Source organism: Gymnoscopelus braueri (assembly GCF_963280865.1).
Source record: "Gymnoscopelus braueri genome assembly, chromosome: 19".
Classification (NCBI taxonomy): domain Eukaryota; kingdom Metazoa; phylum Chordata; class Actinopteri; order Myctophiformes; family Myctophidae; genus Gymnoscopelus; species Gymnoscopelus braueri.
Genome location: NC_137621.1, coordinates 2,745,175 through 2,761,320, shown reverse-complemented (window position 1 = coordinate 2,761,320; position 16,146 = coordinate 2,745,175). Strand labels below are relative to the sequence as shown.

At 43.3% G+C, this 16,146-nt stretch overlaps 2 protein-coding genes across 3 annotated transcripts in view; one reads left to right on the top strand and one right to left on the bottom strand.

Moving 5' to 3' along the window:
• The first annotated feature begins 2,870 nt into the window (after nt 1-2,870).
• The window catches only part of mia2 (MIA SH3 domain ER export factor 2), a 51,780-nt gene continuing 38,504 nt past the window's right edge, over nt 2,871-16,146 (top strand). The window contains exons 1-5 of one of the 2 annotated variants that reach the window (XM_080414057.1): nt 2,871-2,968; nt 9,966-10,097; nt 11,243-11,264; nt 11,593-11,681; nt 12,937-13,008. In XM_080414057.1, coding sequence (XP_080270183.1) covers nt 2,948-2,968; nt 9,966-10,097; nt 11,243-11,264; nt 11,593-11,681; nt 12,937-13,008 — 336 coding nt within the window. In that variant the 5' untranslated portion in view covers nt 2,871-2,947. Of the gene's footprint in view, nt 2,969-7,013; nt 7,286-9,965; nt 10,098-11,242; nt 11,265-11,592; nt 11,682-12,936; nt 13,009-16,146 lie in introns of those variants that run through there. The other variant, XM_080414056.1, reaches the window with a different exon arrangement.
• On the bottom strand, nt 4,117-5,745 carry LOC308074049 (man(5)GlcNAc(2)-PP-dolichol translocation protein RFT1-like; the record flags this gene model as incomplete). The annotated part of the gene is made up of 1 exon (XM_080413388.1): nt 4,117-5,745. One exon carries the CDS (start codon nt 5,743-5,745, stop codon nt 4,117-4,119), a length of 1,629 nt encoding a protein of 542 aa, XP_080269514.1.

The window sequence follows — 16,146 nt, the reverse complement described above, 5'->3', positions numbered from 1 at the left end:
CTATTATGCACAAATACTATTAACCAATTTCAACCTGGTGTCCCTATTTTGGGTTTTACAGACACAATTATTTTAAACAAATGTGAGCTTGTAGATCAGCTGTTTTCGCCGGACGACACCATAGTACGACTTAAGTTATAAATCATACATGGCTTAAGTGTGTCCACGTTTCTTTTTGTGTCAGTAGACATAGGTGCAGTGGTGTAAAGTAACTAAGTACATTTACTCAAGTACTGTACTTAAGTACAATTTTGAGGTCCTTTTACTTTACTGGAGTATTTACAATTGTCAATACTTTTGCTTTTAATCCACTACATCTCAGAGGCAAATATTGTACAAAACATACATTAACCACTTTAGCCCTATTTTATATACTATTTGAAAATAGACGATCTACAAGCTCACAACGCGTCGCATCGCCGCAAACATTTACTTTAACTTTTGGTACTGTAAGTACATTTTGATACCAATACTTTTGTACTTTTACTCAAGTAAATTTAGAATTCTGGACTTTTACTTGTAACAGAGTACTTCTACATTGCAGTATTGATACTTTTGCTTAAGTAAAACATTTGAGTACTTCTTCCACCACTGCATAGGTGTGACGGAGCGGGTTGTGACCCGTGTTCAGCAGTTCCTCTGTGACCTCATCATCCATGGCCTGGCAGCCAGGGAGCTCATCACATGGCTGACTGTTCAGGTAGCAACATATTTACTCATTACTCTTTACTACATCCTATCTCACTGTATCATTAAAGGGATAGTTCACGCCCAAAATGACTTGTTTTTCTATCGATTAGTCACCCCATAGAGACTTGAATTCATGGATTTTTTTTTTTTTGTCTCATTCCTAAGCCAACAGTTTGATGACCAGCTGCGGTTCCGGTAGGAGACTAGAAGAGTCTCCTTTGTGTCTCCTACCGGAACCGCTGGCTAAACCGGTCGGCTGGTCATCAAATTATTGTCTTAGTTAGGAATTAGACAGAAACTATCCATGAATTCAAGTCTCCATGGGGTGACTAATCCATAGAATAGTTTTTGGGTGAAATTTCCCCATGAAGACATGAGGCCGATTCTACAAATATCTTCTAAATCCTAATCCTAATCCTATGGTGAAACCTCTTATCTCCATATTCTGTTTTTGTGTTTCTTCGCAAATTAACGCCCTACTTGATCACACTAACTAGCGCCACACAAAAGGCATCAAAAGTAGCAGATCTACAAGCTCAAAACGTGGTGCGTTTTGAGCTTGTAGATCTGCTACTTTTGATGCCATTTGAATCGTGAAAAGTAAGAGTTTTGGAACATATGAGGTTTCCACCCCGACAGAGGCGACATACAGCTACTGTACAATCTAAAGTGACACAGACACATTCACAGTTTTGATTGGTTAATTAGGCAATTCACGGGTCATGTGGGTTAGGGATTTGATTCAGTGTGTGTAAAGTAACTAAGTACATTTACTCAAGTACTGTACTTAAGTACACTTTTGAGGATTTTTTACTTTACTGGAGTAGTTCCAATTGTCTATACTTTTACTTCTACTCCACTACATCTCAGAGGCAAATATTGTACTTTTACTCCACTACAATTATTTGAAAGCTTAGTTACTTTGCAGATATAAATTATTACATTATGAAACATACAGTAACCACTTTAGCCCTATTTTATACCTAGGATATTTGAAAATAGCCGATCTACAAGCTCACAACGCGTCGCATCGCGACGCGTTGTGAGCTTGTAGATCTGCTATTTTCAAACATTTTAGTACTTTTACTTTTGGTACTTTAAGTACATTTTGATACCAATACTTTTGTGCTTTTACTCAAGTAAATTTCAAATTCCGGACTTTTACTTGTAACAGAGTACTTCTACTTTGCAGTATTGATACTTTTACTTAAGTAAAACATTTGAGTACTTTTTCCACCACTGGATTTGATCATATCTGAACATTCTAATGGTCTTAATAAGGAATGTTGGAATGCTCAAACCCTCCCACCCCCAACGCATTTATAATAACATATTTGACATTATATTTGAAATGTGAAAATGTAATTTAGAGACTGGTGCTACTAATGGAATGGGGGATTGGCATAATGACTACATCTGGAGATAAAGAGAAATGAAAAAAGAACTGTCCAAAAAAAAAAAAAAATGCCTGCATCGAAACAACTTATAAGCCACTTGCCAATTTGGGTAGTAGAGTCTAGTGACAACATTATGCCCTCCTGATAGGAGACACTTATTGTATGTTTGCCCTCAACCTCAGTTCAATATCAGGGAAAGAACTGCTAGCACTCTCATGAATGTCCTACGGGTGCTTTTAATTAATTTAAATTAATTTAAATCAAAAGCACCCGAAGGACATTTCTGCGAGTGCTGGCAGTTCCTTCCCCGATACTGAACTCTTCTGAGCCGTGCAGCCATCAGTGGTAAACCAGCGGATCTAATTAAAGGGATAGTTCACCCCCAAAATGACTTTTTTTCCCTCGATTACTCATACCATGGAGACTTGAATTCATGGATATTCTTCAGTTTTTGTCTCATTCCTAAGACAATAATTTGATGACCAGCAGTGCTTCCGGTAAGAGACTTTGTATCTGCTACCTGCCTACCGCTGGTCATCAAATTATTGGCTTAGGAATGCGACAAAAACAAAAGAATATCCATGAATTCAAGTCTTCATGGGGGAAATCCATAGAAAAAGTATTTTTTTGGGTGAACTATCCCTTTAACACATGGTAGTGGCGTGTGTCTTCAGGCTGTCAGTCTGGCATGTTGCCCAGCCTACTTCTCAGCCGTCAGGCCAGCCCTGGTATTCCAACGTCATTCAACATTCCTCAGTTAGACTGAGAGCCAGCAGGTACTGTAGTCATTATTACTGTACGGCCCACCAGATGTCACATAACATGTGAATTTGACAGATAAAGCTTTTCCCTGATTTCAAATGGATGTCGATGAAGTTGATGTGAGTATGGATGGCTATTAGAACATTGGCTGGATATTAATAATCATTGTGTGTGTGTGTGTGTGTGTGTGAATGCAATTCCCGACTGCATTGTGTTCTACTCTGAGGTTTTAACGTGATTGTTATTATAACCTAAAACGGGTCACACGTATTATAAGCAACATCACATCCTCCACGAAAGGTTTCTTTTTTTGTTTTGTGAAATGCAGATCTGAAAAGAAAGTGTGTTTGATAATGATGATTGCTTCCGGTTGACAGCTTGTGAAAGGGTGCGTTGTAGAACATTCCTGTTTACTTTAGATCCAGGCGTTTGCTTTTGGTGTCACACTTTGATGTGTGAGTGCGGTGTCACTTCCAGTACTTTTTATTCCGAGCCGTAACAGGTAACAGGTGCGTCTAAAGTGGGGGTATTCTCAAACCTTTTAATTTCAAGGCCCCCCCCCCAGTTTGCTATGCATTACTCCACGGATGGACACCCCATAACTCTTGACAGTGTACAAATGGACCTGGAATGACTACCATTTTCGTTCCATTTGTACACTGTCAGAGTTACAAACCTGTATGGGTTCATTTGGTTCCTAACTGTCTTGCTAGGGGACCCCCCTGGAACCCCTCAAACCCCACTTTTAGAACCACAGGTCCAAAGCATTGAGCCGGGGGAAATCCCCGGCCACTGATTTCGATGAAACGTTTCTCACCCAACATGGCGACCCTTCCGGTTCGCAGACGGGGCCTCTCGACATCTTAACCCTTTAAGACCTGGAACTGTGTCATGTTTAGATTTGAGCTAAAAAAGCATTATTTTACACTTTGGGCTATTCAAAAATAGCAGATATACAAGCTCATAGCGCGGCACCGAGTGCCGCGCTACGAGCTTGTAGATCTGCTATTTTTGAAAAATCGTGAAAATGTGGGCAAATCTTTGAATATATATATTTTTAAAGCGAACATTTTTAACTCAAATCGTTGCTTCTGGGGGGTCCCTGGAACAAAATATTTTGATGGGGGTCCGCGGCCAAATACATACCATTTTGGTGGTCCTTGACATGAAAAAGATTGAGCACCACTGACACAGAAACATACGTTTTTCAGAAAACTGTTGAGCTTTAGGAGACATGTAGAATCGGCTTCAGGTCTCAATGGGTTAATTACACAAGTTTCTTCCTGCTGTGAGGCAAAAGCTGAGTCCTGACAAAATGAATGAGTTTGTGCTCGGTAAAGAGCACGGTGAGCAGCACCATCAGCAGACACACCGCTCCCACGCCCACGTGAGCCACCCTCCACAACCATCCGCCGTCGCAGCAAACGCCCTCCGAGACGGCGGTGACGACCGCGCTGGCCGCCAGGACGATGAGCAGGGCCGGGGAGGGCCTCAGGCCGCGCAGCGGCCTCCACTGACTCTGCTGGAAGTAGCGGCGGATGTAGACCAGGCCGTACAGAACCCGGAGGCCCATGTTGAGGCAGTTGGCCAGTACGAAGCCGAAGCTCCCCGCGGCCCACGCCAGAACGTAGGAGAGGACCAGGAAGGTCCCGGACAGGCCCAGCATCACCGGGTTGTACCAGTCCACCTCCTTGTGGCTCATGGCGGCGAACACGAAGCACTCGGTCACGCCGTTGACGGCGATCAGGAGCACGTAGAAGCTGTAGCATCGCAGCAACGTGGGGCCCTCGCCGCCGCTCAGCTCCGAGCCGCCGTACACGTCCAGGGCCAGGTGAGAGTACGACCAGCCGAACACCGTGATGATCAGGCCGATCACGAGCATCAGCTTCAGCAGACACTCCAGGACCTCTGCGGCGCTGGCCACCTCTTCCCGCTTCTGATTCCTGGCGTCGCGGCCTCTCTCCAGCACTTTGGCGAAGAAGACGTAGAAGTTCTCCCCGACGGGCTGGAAGACGATGCGCGCCACCGCGGAGCCCAGGTTGGTGATGGTGTGGTAGACGCCCTGGTCGTCCAGGCTGAGGACCTTGGTCAGGGTCAGGTACCGCTCGCCCTCCGTCAGGATCTGCTTCAGGAAGGACTGCCAGAAGAAGCTCAGCGTCAGCCTGGCCATCGTCCGGTCGATCAGAGGATCTCTGTTGTTCCGCCAGGGCAGCAGATCCCTGGTGCTGTGCACGGGAAAGTACTTGTCGGCCTCGTCGGAACCCAGGAAGCGTCTGAAATAGGCGGCGTAGCACAGCACGAGGACGCCCGAGTACACGAACTGAGCCGCGGCGAAGATGTAGAGGCCCCAGTTAGGAGCGGACGCCACCAGTGCAATGGTCAGGATGCACTTGGCGATCATGGCCAAGCTCTCCGCTATCACCTTCAGCTTGACAAACATGTGTGCCTGGGAGAGGAGCCAGAACGGCTCGGCCAGCAGCTCCAGCACCGCGGCCCAGGCGTAGATCTGCACCGCGGGGCCGTAGTGCGGGATGGGTTCCCTGGACGGCGCCGCCACCGGGACGTCCAGGAAATACAGCCACACGTAGACCAGGAGGGACGCCCACACCATGCCCAGAGGCACCAGTATGAACCACAGCAGGTTGATCACTTGTCTCCAGTTGTGGCCCGACCCCGACGCCCGGCTCAGACAGGCCTTACGGAAGGCCTCCCTGGATAAGAAGACCAGCGTGGAGTAGAGCAGCGTCAGGCTGCTGTAACAGGCCTTCATCTCGTTGGACACGAACCACAGCGTGAACGCGTTCACCAGGAACGTGAGCACGCGGAACAGGACCTGCAGCGATATGTTATAGGACGCGAGTTTGGACGCATTCCTCAGAATGTTCCGGGAGCTCATTTTGAAGACTTGACCTGCGGGAACCATGGGAGATTCCCACTTCCCTCTCCTTCCTTCCACGGGATCAGGAACAAACACGGCGTTAACGTAACAGCGTTAAAAATAAAACTGCCACGTTGTAAGCAGTGTTGGCAACTACTTAAACGGGCGGTTCGTTACCTATAAGTTGCTAAATGACGTGATGCCATTACGTTATGACCACGTCATCACGCTCATGTCACTATATGACTCAGCCATAACCATAGAAGGAGTTCCCAATGCAGCTACGCCCAAATATGGAGTGTGTTGTCTAACCTCAATGTGTCATCATGGCATCAGGCGCAAAAAAAACAGTCAGCTCCATATATATGGAGCTCTAGAACAATCACTACCATATATGGAGTTTTGGTTGATATTCGCGACCAAATATGGCACCGGCCAGCCGACTGACCACGACAACAGAAGGGCGACGTAGGTGTGAGGGCTGCAAAGCGGCCCAAACTCTATGTGAGGGCCACATAGGCCTAGTGGCACAAACCTCTCTAGTTAATTAAGTAAATAATAATATTTAAAATAAAACATGAATTGATTTCATTCATTGATTAATTAATTAATTGGTAATACATTGTTTAATAAATAACAATTTACCAGTGTGTTTGAAGTTTCTCAATGTGTGGATTTATTATTATTATTATTAATAATAATATTATTAATAATATTATTATTATTATTAATATTAATATTATTATTATTATTATATCTTCACTTGTCACTTTAAATGCACTCCGTTCTGCCAGTGTGGTTTTTTACAATTGGTGACGTTAAGAATGGCCCACTCCGGTGGGAAGGTTCCGGTACAATTACGAAATGCTTTTATGGAGTTTTTATGGAACATATTTTGTATGTATTATCTACAAACTAACATTAAATAGTTCTTATACATTGTTCACATATCATAGAAGTATTTATTACACATCGGAAGTGACTCTGGACATGCATTATTTACTCGCCCCCCCCCCCCCCCTATAAATGTTGAACATGGTTTGACCCTCTCTCCAGCCGTCACCGTGGGATCACTTCACCGTGCAAGGTTGCACATCCGGCCTGGAGAGCGAATAACGGAAACAGCCTGTTCGCTATGCATGTGTGCGTGGAAATGACCGGATACAGCAGGGCGGGTTCTAAACCGGATATGAGCGCTGAACAAGTGAATAGGAACCAAGGGGGCTTTTCCTACAGTTTACCGTGACGAGTGTGTTGTGAGACACAGTCACAGTGTGTGCTGCTACTCCTCCGGGTTTGACAGCCAGCCGGAGCGGCTCGTTCATGTCCTCATTATTATTACCTCTATAAATGAAACACAAAAACATTATTTATTTAGTCAAATGAAGTGATTCTATTAACGGAAGACGAAATGACGGAAGAACCGACGACGCCGCTGTCCGTGGCGGTGAGCAGCACCGTGTTGACGGGCAGCAGCAGCGCGAGCGCGACGCCGCCGGACGACTTCAGCGCGACGGCGGAGGCTTTGTACCGCTCCGCCAGGGAGACAGTCCTGGATGTATGTGGCACTGTGCTACTGTTGTTAGCATGTAGCATGTTAGCCTCGGTCATACAACTGTGTGTGTGCCGGTGTGTAAGTTCTGAAAATAAGTGACCTACAAGCTGAGGCGACACTCGTTGTTAGCTTGTACTTTACACCACTTGTCAGCAGTGGTGTAAAGTAACTAAGTACATTTACTTAAGTACTGTACTTAAGTACAATTTTGAGGTATTTGTACTTTACTTTAGTATTTCCAATTTCCAATACTTTTACTTCTACTCCACTACATCTCAGAGGCAAATATTGTACTTTTACTCCACTACAATTATTTGAAAACTTTAGTTACTATAGTAACTAAAGTTACTTTTCAGATATAAATGATGATATTATAAAACACACAATAACCACTTTAGCCCTATTTTATACCCAGGCTATTTGAAAATAGCAGATCTACAAGCTCACAACGCGTCGCATCGCGACTGCTATTTTCAAAAATGTTAGTACTTTTACTTTTGGTACTTTAAGTACATTTTGATACCAATACTTTTGTACTTTTACTCAAGTAATTTTTTTATTCTCGACTTTTACTTGTAACAGAGTATTTCTATACTGCAGTATTGGTACTTTTACTTAAGTAAAGAACTTGAGTACTTTTTCCACCACTGCTTGTCAGTGGTGTAAAGTAACTAAGTACATTTACTCAATACTGTACCTAAGTACAGTTTTGAGGTATTTTTTACTTTACTGGAGTATTAACAATTTCCAGTACTTTTACTCCACTACATCTCAAGAGGAAAATATTGTACTTTTACTCCACTACAATTATTTGAAAACTTTAGTTACTAATTTACTTTGTAGATTTAGATTATTATTACAGAACATACATTAACCACTTCGGCCCTGTATACGTTTTGTCCATTTGAAAATAGCAGATCCTCAGCAGATCACGCAGATGTGTCTTTGTGTTGTGACTGACTGTGGAGCAGCTTGTAGATCAGATATTATCGTGATTTATGATGTATTTAACGTGTCTTGTTGTTGTGATGGTGTAGTGTGACATCATGTATCAGTGTTTTTTCCCCAGCTGGTACAGTTGGATCATATTAATGATGGTTGTCTTTTGTTGTGAGTGACCATCTGTGGACTTGTGACCAGCTGTGTGTTGTTGTTGTTGTGTAGACCACTTGTGTCTGTTAGGCCTGTCACAATTAGTAGAAATAGCAGATCTACAAGCTCAAACAGTTTCCAAAAATAGTAGAAATAGCAGATCTACAAGCTCAAACAGTTTCCAAAAATAGTAGAAATAGCAGATCTACAAGCTCAAACAGTTTCCAAAAATAGTAGAAATAGCAGATCTACAAGCTCACAACGCGTCACTCCGTGACGCGTTGTGAGCTTGTAGATCAACTATTTCTACTATTTTGAATATTATTAAATATGTCAGTAATTTCTTTTATATATTTCTTTAGTATATTTCAGTTATTTGTCATATCTGCCGCAGGTCTGCAATGTTTTATTATGGAGCCTAAAAGGCAAACAGAGATGAAGTTTTTATTCATAGGTTCCAATGTTCAATATGACAAACACACAATGAAATCGTTAATCGCAATTATTTGAGTGACAATTAATCGTCTACTTAAATGTGTAACCGTGACGGCCCTAGTGTCTGTACTGTCAGAACGGGCGTTTGTTTGTTGTATGTGTGGCTGTGTACCTCCAATGAACCTTAACCCCTAAAACCCCAGTCCTAATCTGGGGGAACACAGGGCTGTGTTCTTGTGCTACTCTCACAGGCATGGCTATACTATCGTTTACTTCAGTTTCGTCATTGTGTTCTGCACTGCTGTTAGGGTCGCATGTTATTGACAAAACAAGACCATATCTATTTGATCAGCAGTTGGTAGCAGGCCACCATGACACCACCACGACTTTATTGTCATTGTTTATTTCAACTTTATTGTCACATGATCACAGGTTTATAGGTGTAAAACAGTGGGTGAAATTCGTTTTTGTGCAAGCTTCATTGTTTTTGTTATTTCCATAAAAAAGAAAGGGAAGAAGAAGAAGAAGAGTGAGGGGTGGCAAGGTGGAAGAGAGATTAATCAATAAGAAACAAACACATGATCTACATATTATTTACACGTAGTACGTGAGGTAAGACGTCCTATAAAAAACAAGGTAAATAGTCACTCGGGTAGAGTGCAGAGAGAACAATGCAGTGTCTCAAAGAAACTAGGATACCAGTTTAAAAACACAATGAACCTAACATCTGTCTGAATCACATTCTGTATAGTTGTAGTTAATTAAGATCTGCATAGTGAACTATCATCAGTCCAACACAGGTGACAAGAAGGAGAGAGAAGTGCTAGGGCAGGGGTTCTCAAACTTTTTTATACCATAACTCCATATTATGAGGGATTCTTTTTGTTAATACAACGTCAATTGTATTAACTGGGTCACTTCAGGAGCCAATCAGATTTCAGCTGGTGCCGCCACTGGTCTGTCTGGAGCTAATTTCTGGGGCATTCTGTACTTTCTGGTGAGAAAAGAAGTGTACTGTAGGTGTAAAAAGTACACATCCACAGTCATTCTGGTGGGATGAGGTACTCGCTCAAAACATTTCAGTCAAGTTGATGAACTGTTGTTTTAGGGTCATTGATTGACAGAGATAGACCAGAGATGTTTTTGTTCTGTCCAGGTGGTGTCGGCGCTACCTGATGACATCAGACCGGGTCCAGACGTGTACGGGTTACCATGGGAACCGGTCATCGTGTCCAGCCTGGTCGGGCTGGTCACATTACTGGTGTTCAGCTGTCGATGTTATAGTTCTGTAAGTGGACACACACACACACACACACACACACACACACACACACACAGTGGCTTATGCACCCTATATAACAGTCATGTCTGTTGAATGAGATTCCAAACCCGGGTTTCCTGCACAAGTGCTTGAATTGTTACCACTGAGCTGTTAGATACATCTGCTTGCTCAGGGGAAAATCTTAATTAAACAAACCAGAAGGCTGTCAACATAACAGTACATGCAGAAAACAGGCAGTGCATTTTGTGCCTTCCTCAGGCAGCATTGATTATAGAGTTCTCAAATTCTGCCCCAACCCGATCGACCCGACGTTTTCGGGCCGCGCCCAAAATCTATGCTAATAAGTCGGGTCGGGCTGAGCCTCTGGTTCCGTGAAGAAAATCGAAAAAAACATATGAATAATTAAGCCTTGCCGAGCCCTGAAGCCCATAGGGCAGGAGCCTATCTCCTGTTTCCTTAGCGTGAGGCAGCTTGATGTACAAGTACAGCCCTGGGCGTGACGCTAGTATGTCACAGGGACTTACCCCAATCCAACCCTTGATGCTGAGTGCCAAGCAGGGAGGCACTGGGTCCCATTATTAGAGTCTTTGATATGACCTGGCCGGGGATCGAACCCCGACCTCCCAGTCTCAGGGCGGACACTCTGACAAGGCCACTGAGCTTTGGGTCAAAGTGAATTTTACTCAGGTATTTAGTTTGTCGCCGTCCGACCTTCCTAGCCCGTGTTGTTAAAGAAAAACGGGCGACAATGGCCAAAACTCAATCGAAAATCGGCGAAAGTGGCCGTTTTCAAGATGTGTTGGCCATTATCTGAGGAACAGAAGGTCCAATCTACTCAGTTTAAAGCTCACAACTTTGAGGACATTAAGCCCTTCTTGGGTTTTTCGGGCCTAAACGTACGGTAATTGACTAATTGTTCCTCGGGCGGGCCCAGTCAGGGCCGGGCCTTAATTTTCAGGCCCGTTTGAAAACTCTTAATTGCTTACCAATAAAGATTGTCCCTTGAAATATTGACACAAACACCCTTAGAAAGCCCTTCCCCCACATTTTTTTGTTGTTTCTTGAATCAATACTTGTCATTTATGATGACAGATCTAACAGTATTATGCTCTCTCTCTCTCCTCCCCCTCCCCTCTCCTCTCCCCCCACAGGTCAAAAGCAGGATGTATAGAAGTAAGTGTCCGTTCACTGACCTCACAATTTAGTTGAATGAAAACATCACAGACACATCATTCATTTATCCTCCTGGTACAAATGAGCCTCTTTGTCCAAGAGAGTGCTTAAGAAATATTACATATATTTTCATTTGTAAATATAAGATGATGATGAATTGGGAATTCCTACAGTATGAATATTGAGCCTAAATGTTGTCCTTTCTTCATATGTTAATGTTAGTAGAGGATATCTCATAAAAGAATAAAACATAATGTTGTGTGTGTGTGTGTGTTGTGTCTCAGGTAGGGAGAGACACATGAATAAATGCTTGTGTTGTGTGTCTCAGGTAGGGAGAGACACATGGCTGTGAAGGTAGCAGAGCTGTTGAATGAGAAATGTAAAGTCCTGGAGACGCTCAGCAAATGTCAACATGAGGTCAGTATGAACCTATGACCTATGACCTATGGTCAGTATGAACCTATATGACCCTCATTGTCTACTGGCACCGGGAAAGCATCTAAGCTCTCAGTGAGTCACTTTGTGCCGCACTGCTTTAATTTTTTTGGAAAGTGTGAGAACTACTGATTTTATAAGGCATTTGTAGAATCAACCCCAGGTCTTTAAGGGATAGTTCACCCAAAACGTTCACCTTTTTTTCTATCGATTAGTCACCCCATACTGTATGTATATACACACACACACACACACACACACACACACACACACACACACACACACACACACACACACACACCAGTGGACCAGCCGGTCATCAAATTATTGTCTTAGGAATGCGACAAAAACAAAAAATGTCCATGAATTCAAGTCTCATGGGGTGACTACTCCATAGAAAACAAGTCATTTTAGGGGTGAACTATGAACTATCCCTGTAAGAGCCATTTGAGCCATTTGACTTGTTTTCTAATTTGATGACGTCACCACAGGGCGTGGTCAAGGCCAAGGTTGCCTAGGTACTTAAACAGGGTCTGTAATCAAGTGCAGGTGTTTGCCAGTGGCAGAGGCGAACAGCTTTCCACTGTGTTCAGAGAAGCTGGTGGTCTGCTGCGTTTACTTATTTAATTATGTATTTATTTACTGTATGCTGAAGTGACTGGCACTGATAGGCTACAGAATAAAACATTGTTTATGAATTCCATGGACGTTTGGACCGTCAGTTATTGAGCACACGTCAGAACTCCCTCGGCAACCGGTAGCACCAAAGTGTAGGACTTGGACGCTACAATCCCTTTAATGGCTTAAAGGCACTGCTCCACCAAATTACAATTATTGCCTTTTAAATGTTGTGTAATAATCTTTTGGGGTGGGTGGGGGGATTATGATTTGTTTAAACATGTGAGAGTTCAACCTGACAACATAGTGTTTGAAAAAAAGAACGATGCTTTTTGGCATGATCAGGAAATCAATGGGAGTTAAATGTCCTAATAACCTGGATGTGTGGGGTGAGGTGTACAATTAAAGCAACAACATAATGAAATCAGATCAGTGCATATGAGATAAAAAAAATAAAATAACACAGTGCGTTTTATAAAGTTAATGTCACCTCATTGCACAACAGAAATACAATACGAATTGAAATCAGAAATAAAAAAAAGCCATACCTAGTATAATTAGCAACATAAATACAATATAGATGCACAGTGTGAATAAAAAAACAACTCTCTGTGTTCAGTATGATGAGCTGGAGATGACGTTGAGAGACAGCGGCGTTTTGGCTCAGACTGAGAAGACGGAACATCTGGAGGTAAGACACACTCAACACATTTTATATGAACCCATTAAGACCGGGAACGCATCTGTGTCATCTGTGTCATTTCTGTTGGCTATTCAGAAATAACAGATCTACAAACTCATAGCACGGCACCGAGTGCCGCGCTACGAGCTTGTAGGTCTGCTATTTCTTTTTAATCGTGAAAATGTGTGCAAATCTTTGAATATATATATATATATTTTTTTTTTAAGCGAACATTTTTAACTCAAATCTTTGCTTCTGGGGGTCCCTGGAACAACATATTTTGAGATGGGGATCAGCGGCCAAATACATATCATTTTGGGGGTCCTTGACATGAAAAAAGTTTGAGGACCACTGATTTTATAGCAACATAATTATTTTTTGTTAGGATTTAGAAGACATTTGTAGAATCCCCCAGAAGCAAAGATTTGAGTTAAAATATATATTCAAAGATTTACAAAAATGTTCAAGATTTAAAAAAAAAGATCTACAAGCTCCATAGCGTGGCACTCGGTGCCGCGCTATGAGCTTGTAGATCTGATATATTGAATAGCCAAATAAGTCTAAAATGACACGGATGCGTTCCCGGTCTTAATGGGTTTAATATAAGGCAGGAGCCAAGGACCCCTTACCTAGGACCCCCACTACATGTTGGATTCATGTTAATGTGTGTTTTCAGACATTTAACCACTTAAACCCTCAATATTTTGTAAACTTAACCTTTTGGCTCTGTACGTACTTGGTCTGATCTTTTTCCCCTGTACACCAGACCTCTTGGCCGAAAATAGCAGATCTACAAGCTCACAACGCGTCGCGCAGACGCGTTGTGAGCTTGTAGATCTGCTATTTTTGGCTAATGTTCCCCCTCAGAATAGGGATGTGAGGGTTCAAGTAGTTAATGTAAAAAAATAAAGTCCCTATCACACAAAGATTTGGCGGCCCCCCCCTATCTCTGAGGACCCCCAACTTTCCCCCAACTTTCTCAGGTCTCTTCTCTTCTTCTTCCCTTCTGTTATTCCATTTACCTAAAGCCTACAACGCCTACTGGGGTCATAGGCCGTTAACAAACCATCTCCAGGTCATCCCTGTCTTGGGCTGAAAATGAAGGCCCGGCCTTAACTGGGCCCTAACTGGGCCAGCCCGAACAGGGCCCGGCCCGAACAATTACCATAATGTTAGGCCCGAGAACCCGAAAGACCCGACAAAGTGTCACTATGTGCTTAATGTCATCAAAGTCACGCATCCAACAAGCTTTGAACTGAGCAGATGGTTCGATGTTTGAGTTTTGACCATTTTCGGCAGTTTTTGTTTTATAACCCGGGTTAGGAAGATACCTGAGTGAAGTTCACTTAGAGCTGCAGCCAACGCATTCACTGCCATTTCCGTCTGCCTTACCGCTCAGCCGCTAGTGGCAGTTAAAATTTCATTTGTGGGGGTATTCGATCTTTTTTTCGGCTCGGCCCTACTAATTACCATACGTTTTTTTTTGGCCCGGCTCGGCCCGAAAACGCCGGGCTGGGTTGGGGCAGAATTTGAGAACTCTAGCTCCAGGTCAACTCTGTCCTGGGCTGTTCTCTCCAGCGTGGCTCCAGGTCATTCCTCCAGGTCTTTGATGTCTGCCTCTCTGTCTGCAGCACCAGCTGTTTTCTTGGAGGACCTCTATTCCTCTTGCCCTGCGGGCTCCATGTTAGGGCTTTTCTGGTGATGTCGCTTGCGGGCTTTCGCAGGGTGTGTCTCTATAGCCTGGAAACCAGACCAATCTGCCAGTGCAAAAAATAAGAATTGGTCTGGCCCCCACTCGGTTGTGATTGTATTTAGCTGCCCCCGAAGTTGTGGGGCACCAATCAGGGCCCAGTAAGCAGATATGGGGCAGGTGTATCACCAGAGTCAGAGTTTTTTTTTGTATCCGCCCCTTAGAAATGCAGGTCCCGCCCAGAGATTCCAGACTAATATCTACTCAGTGATATTAGTGTGGCCACGCCTTTCTGTTCTGAACACCGTGTCGAACGTGCTTCCTCGTCTAGAGCGACCGTGGCTCGACCCAAAAAAATAACAGATCTACAAGCCAACTAACATCTAAATCAGTTTGACACACTTCAGTTCAACTATTTATTATACACCGGCTATATGAAAATAGCCGATCTACAAGCTCACAACGCGCCGCAATGCGGCGCGTTGTGAGCTTGTAGATCAGCTATTTTCAATATATCTTGTAAAAAATGGGTGTGACACCCTGGTGAGATGGAGTGGAGTGTAACAAAAAAAAAAGACTACCTACTCCTATCCAACTCCATGGATGTTTCTTGACATCATCTTCTCCGGGCAGCTGGTTTGTTCTCTGCCAGAGTTTATGGGCGGCAGTGGCTCAGGGGTAGTGCGGCCGGTAGAGCGGCCGGATGGAAACCGCGAGGTTCGATCCTGGGGCTCCCCCACAGTCGGTGTTGGGCAAGACACTGAACCCTACGTTGCCTCCTATGAGTCGGTCGGCGCTAGCTCTGCCACCATTGGTGTGTGAATGTGGGGAAAGAGAGGACGCCGGCCATGACTGTTTGCCGCTCCACCTCCCAATCTCCACTAGGGCTGTCAACTTTCCTCAGAAATTATATTCGAATATTGGTCTTAAAAATTGGCAGATATTCGAATATATTCAAAAATATATTATTTAAAAAAATATATATATATTTTTCAATTTCTTTTTTGACAGAAACAATACAAAAAACTATGTATCGAGTGCTCGGATCCAATAAAACATATATTTTGTTTGTTTTTATAACTACATTGTTTTTTGTATTGTCCCTGTCAAATAAACATTTAAAATATGTTTTAATATTCGAATATTAATTTTCATATTCGAATATACATATTTTCCCCATATTCAAGGAATGTTCGATATTCAAATATTAATTTACCAGCCCTAATTTCCACCCCCCTGTATGAATGAATGAACCATTGTAAAGCGTTCTGAGCACTGAAAAGCGCTGTATAAATGCAATTCGTTATTATTATTATTCCCTGTTGATGGTGTCTGTCTGTCTGTCTGTCCATCGGATGCAGACAGAGGATCTTGCGCAGACAGCTGTCGATGACGACCTGCACTTCTGGGTGGCGGCAACTGTAGTTCTCCATGTCTCTGCTCTGTGTTGAAGGACT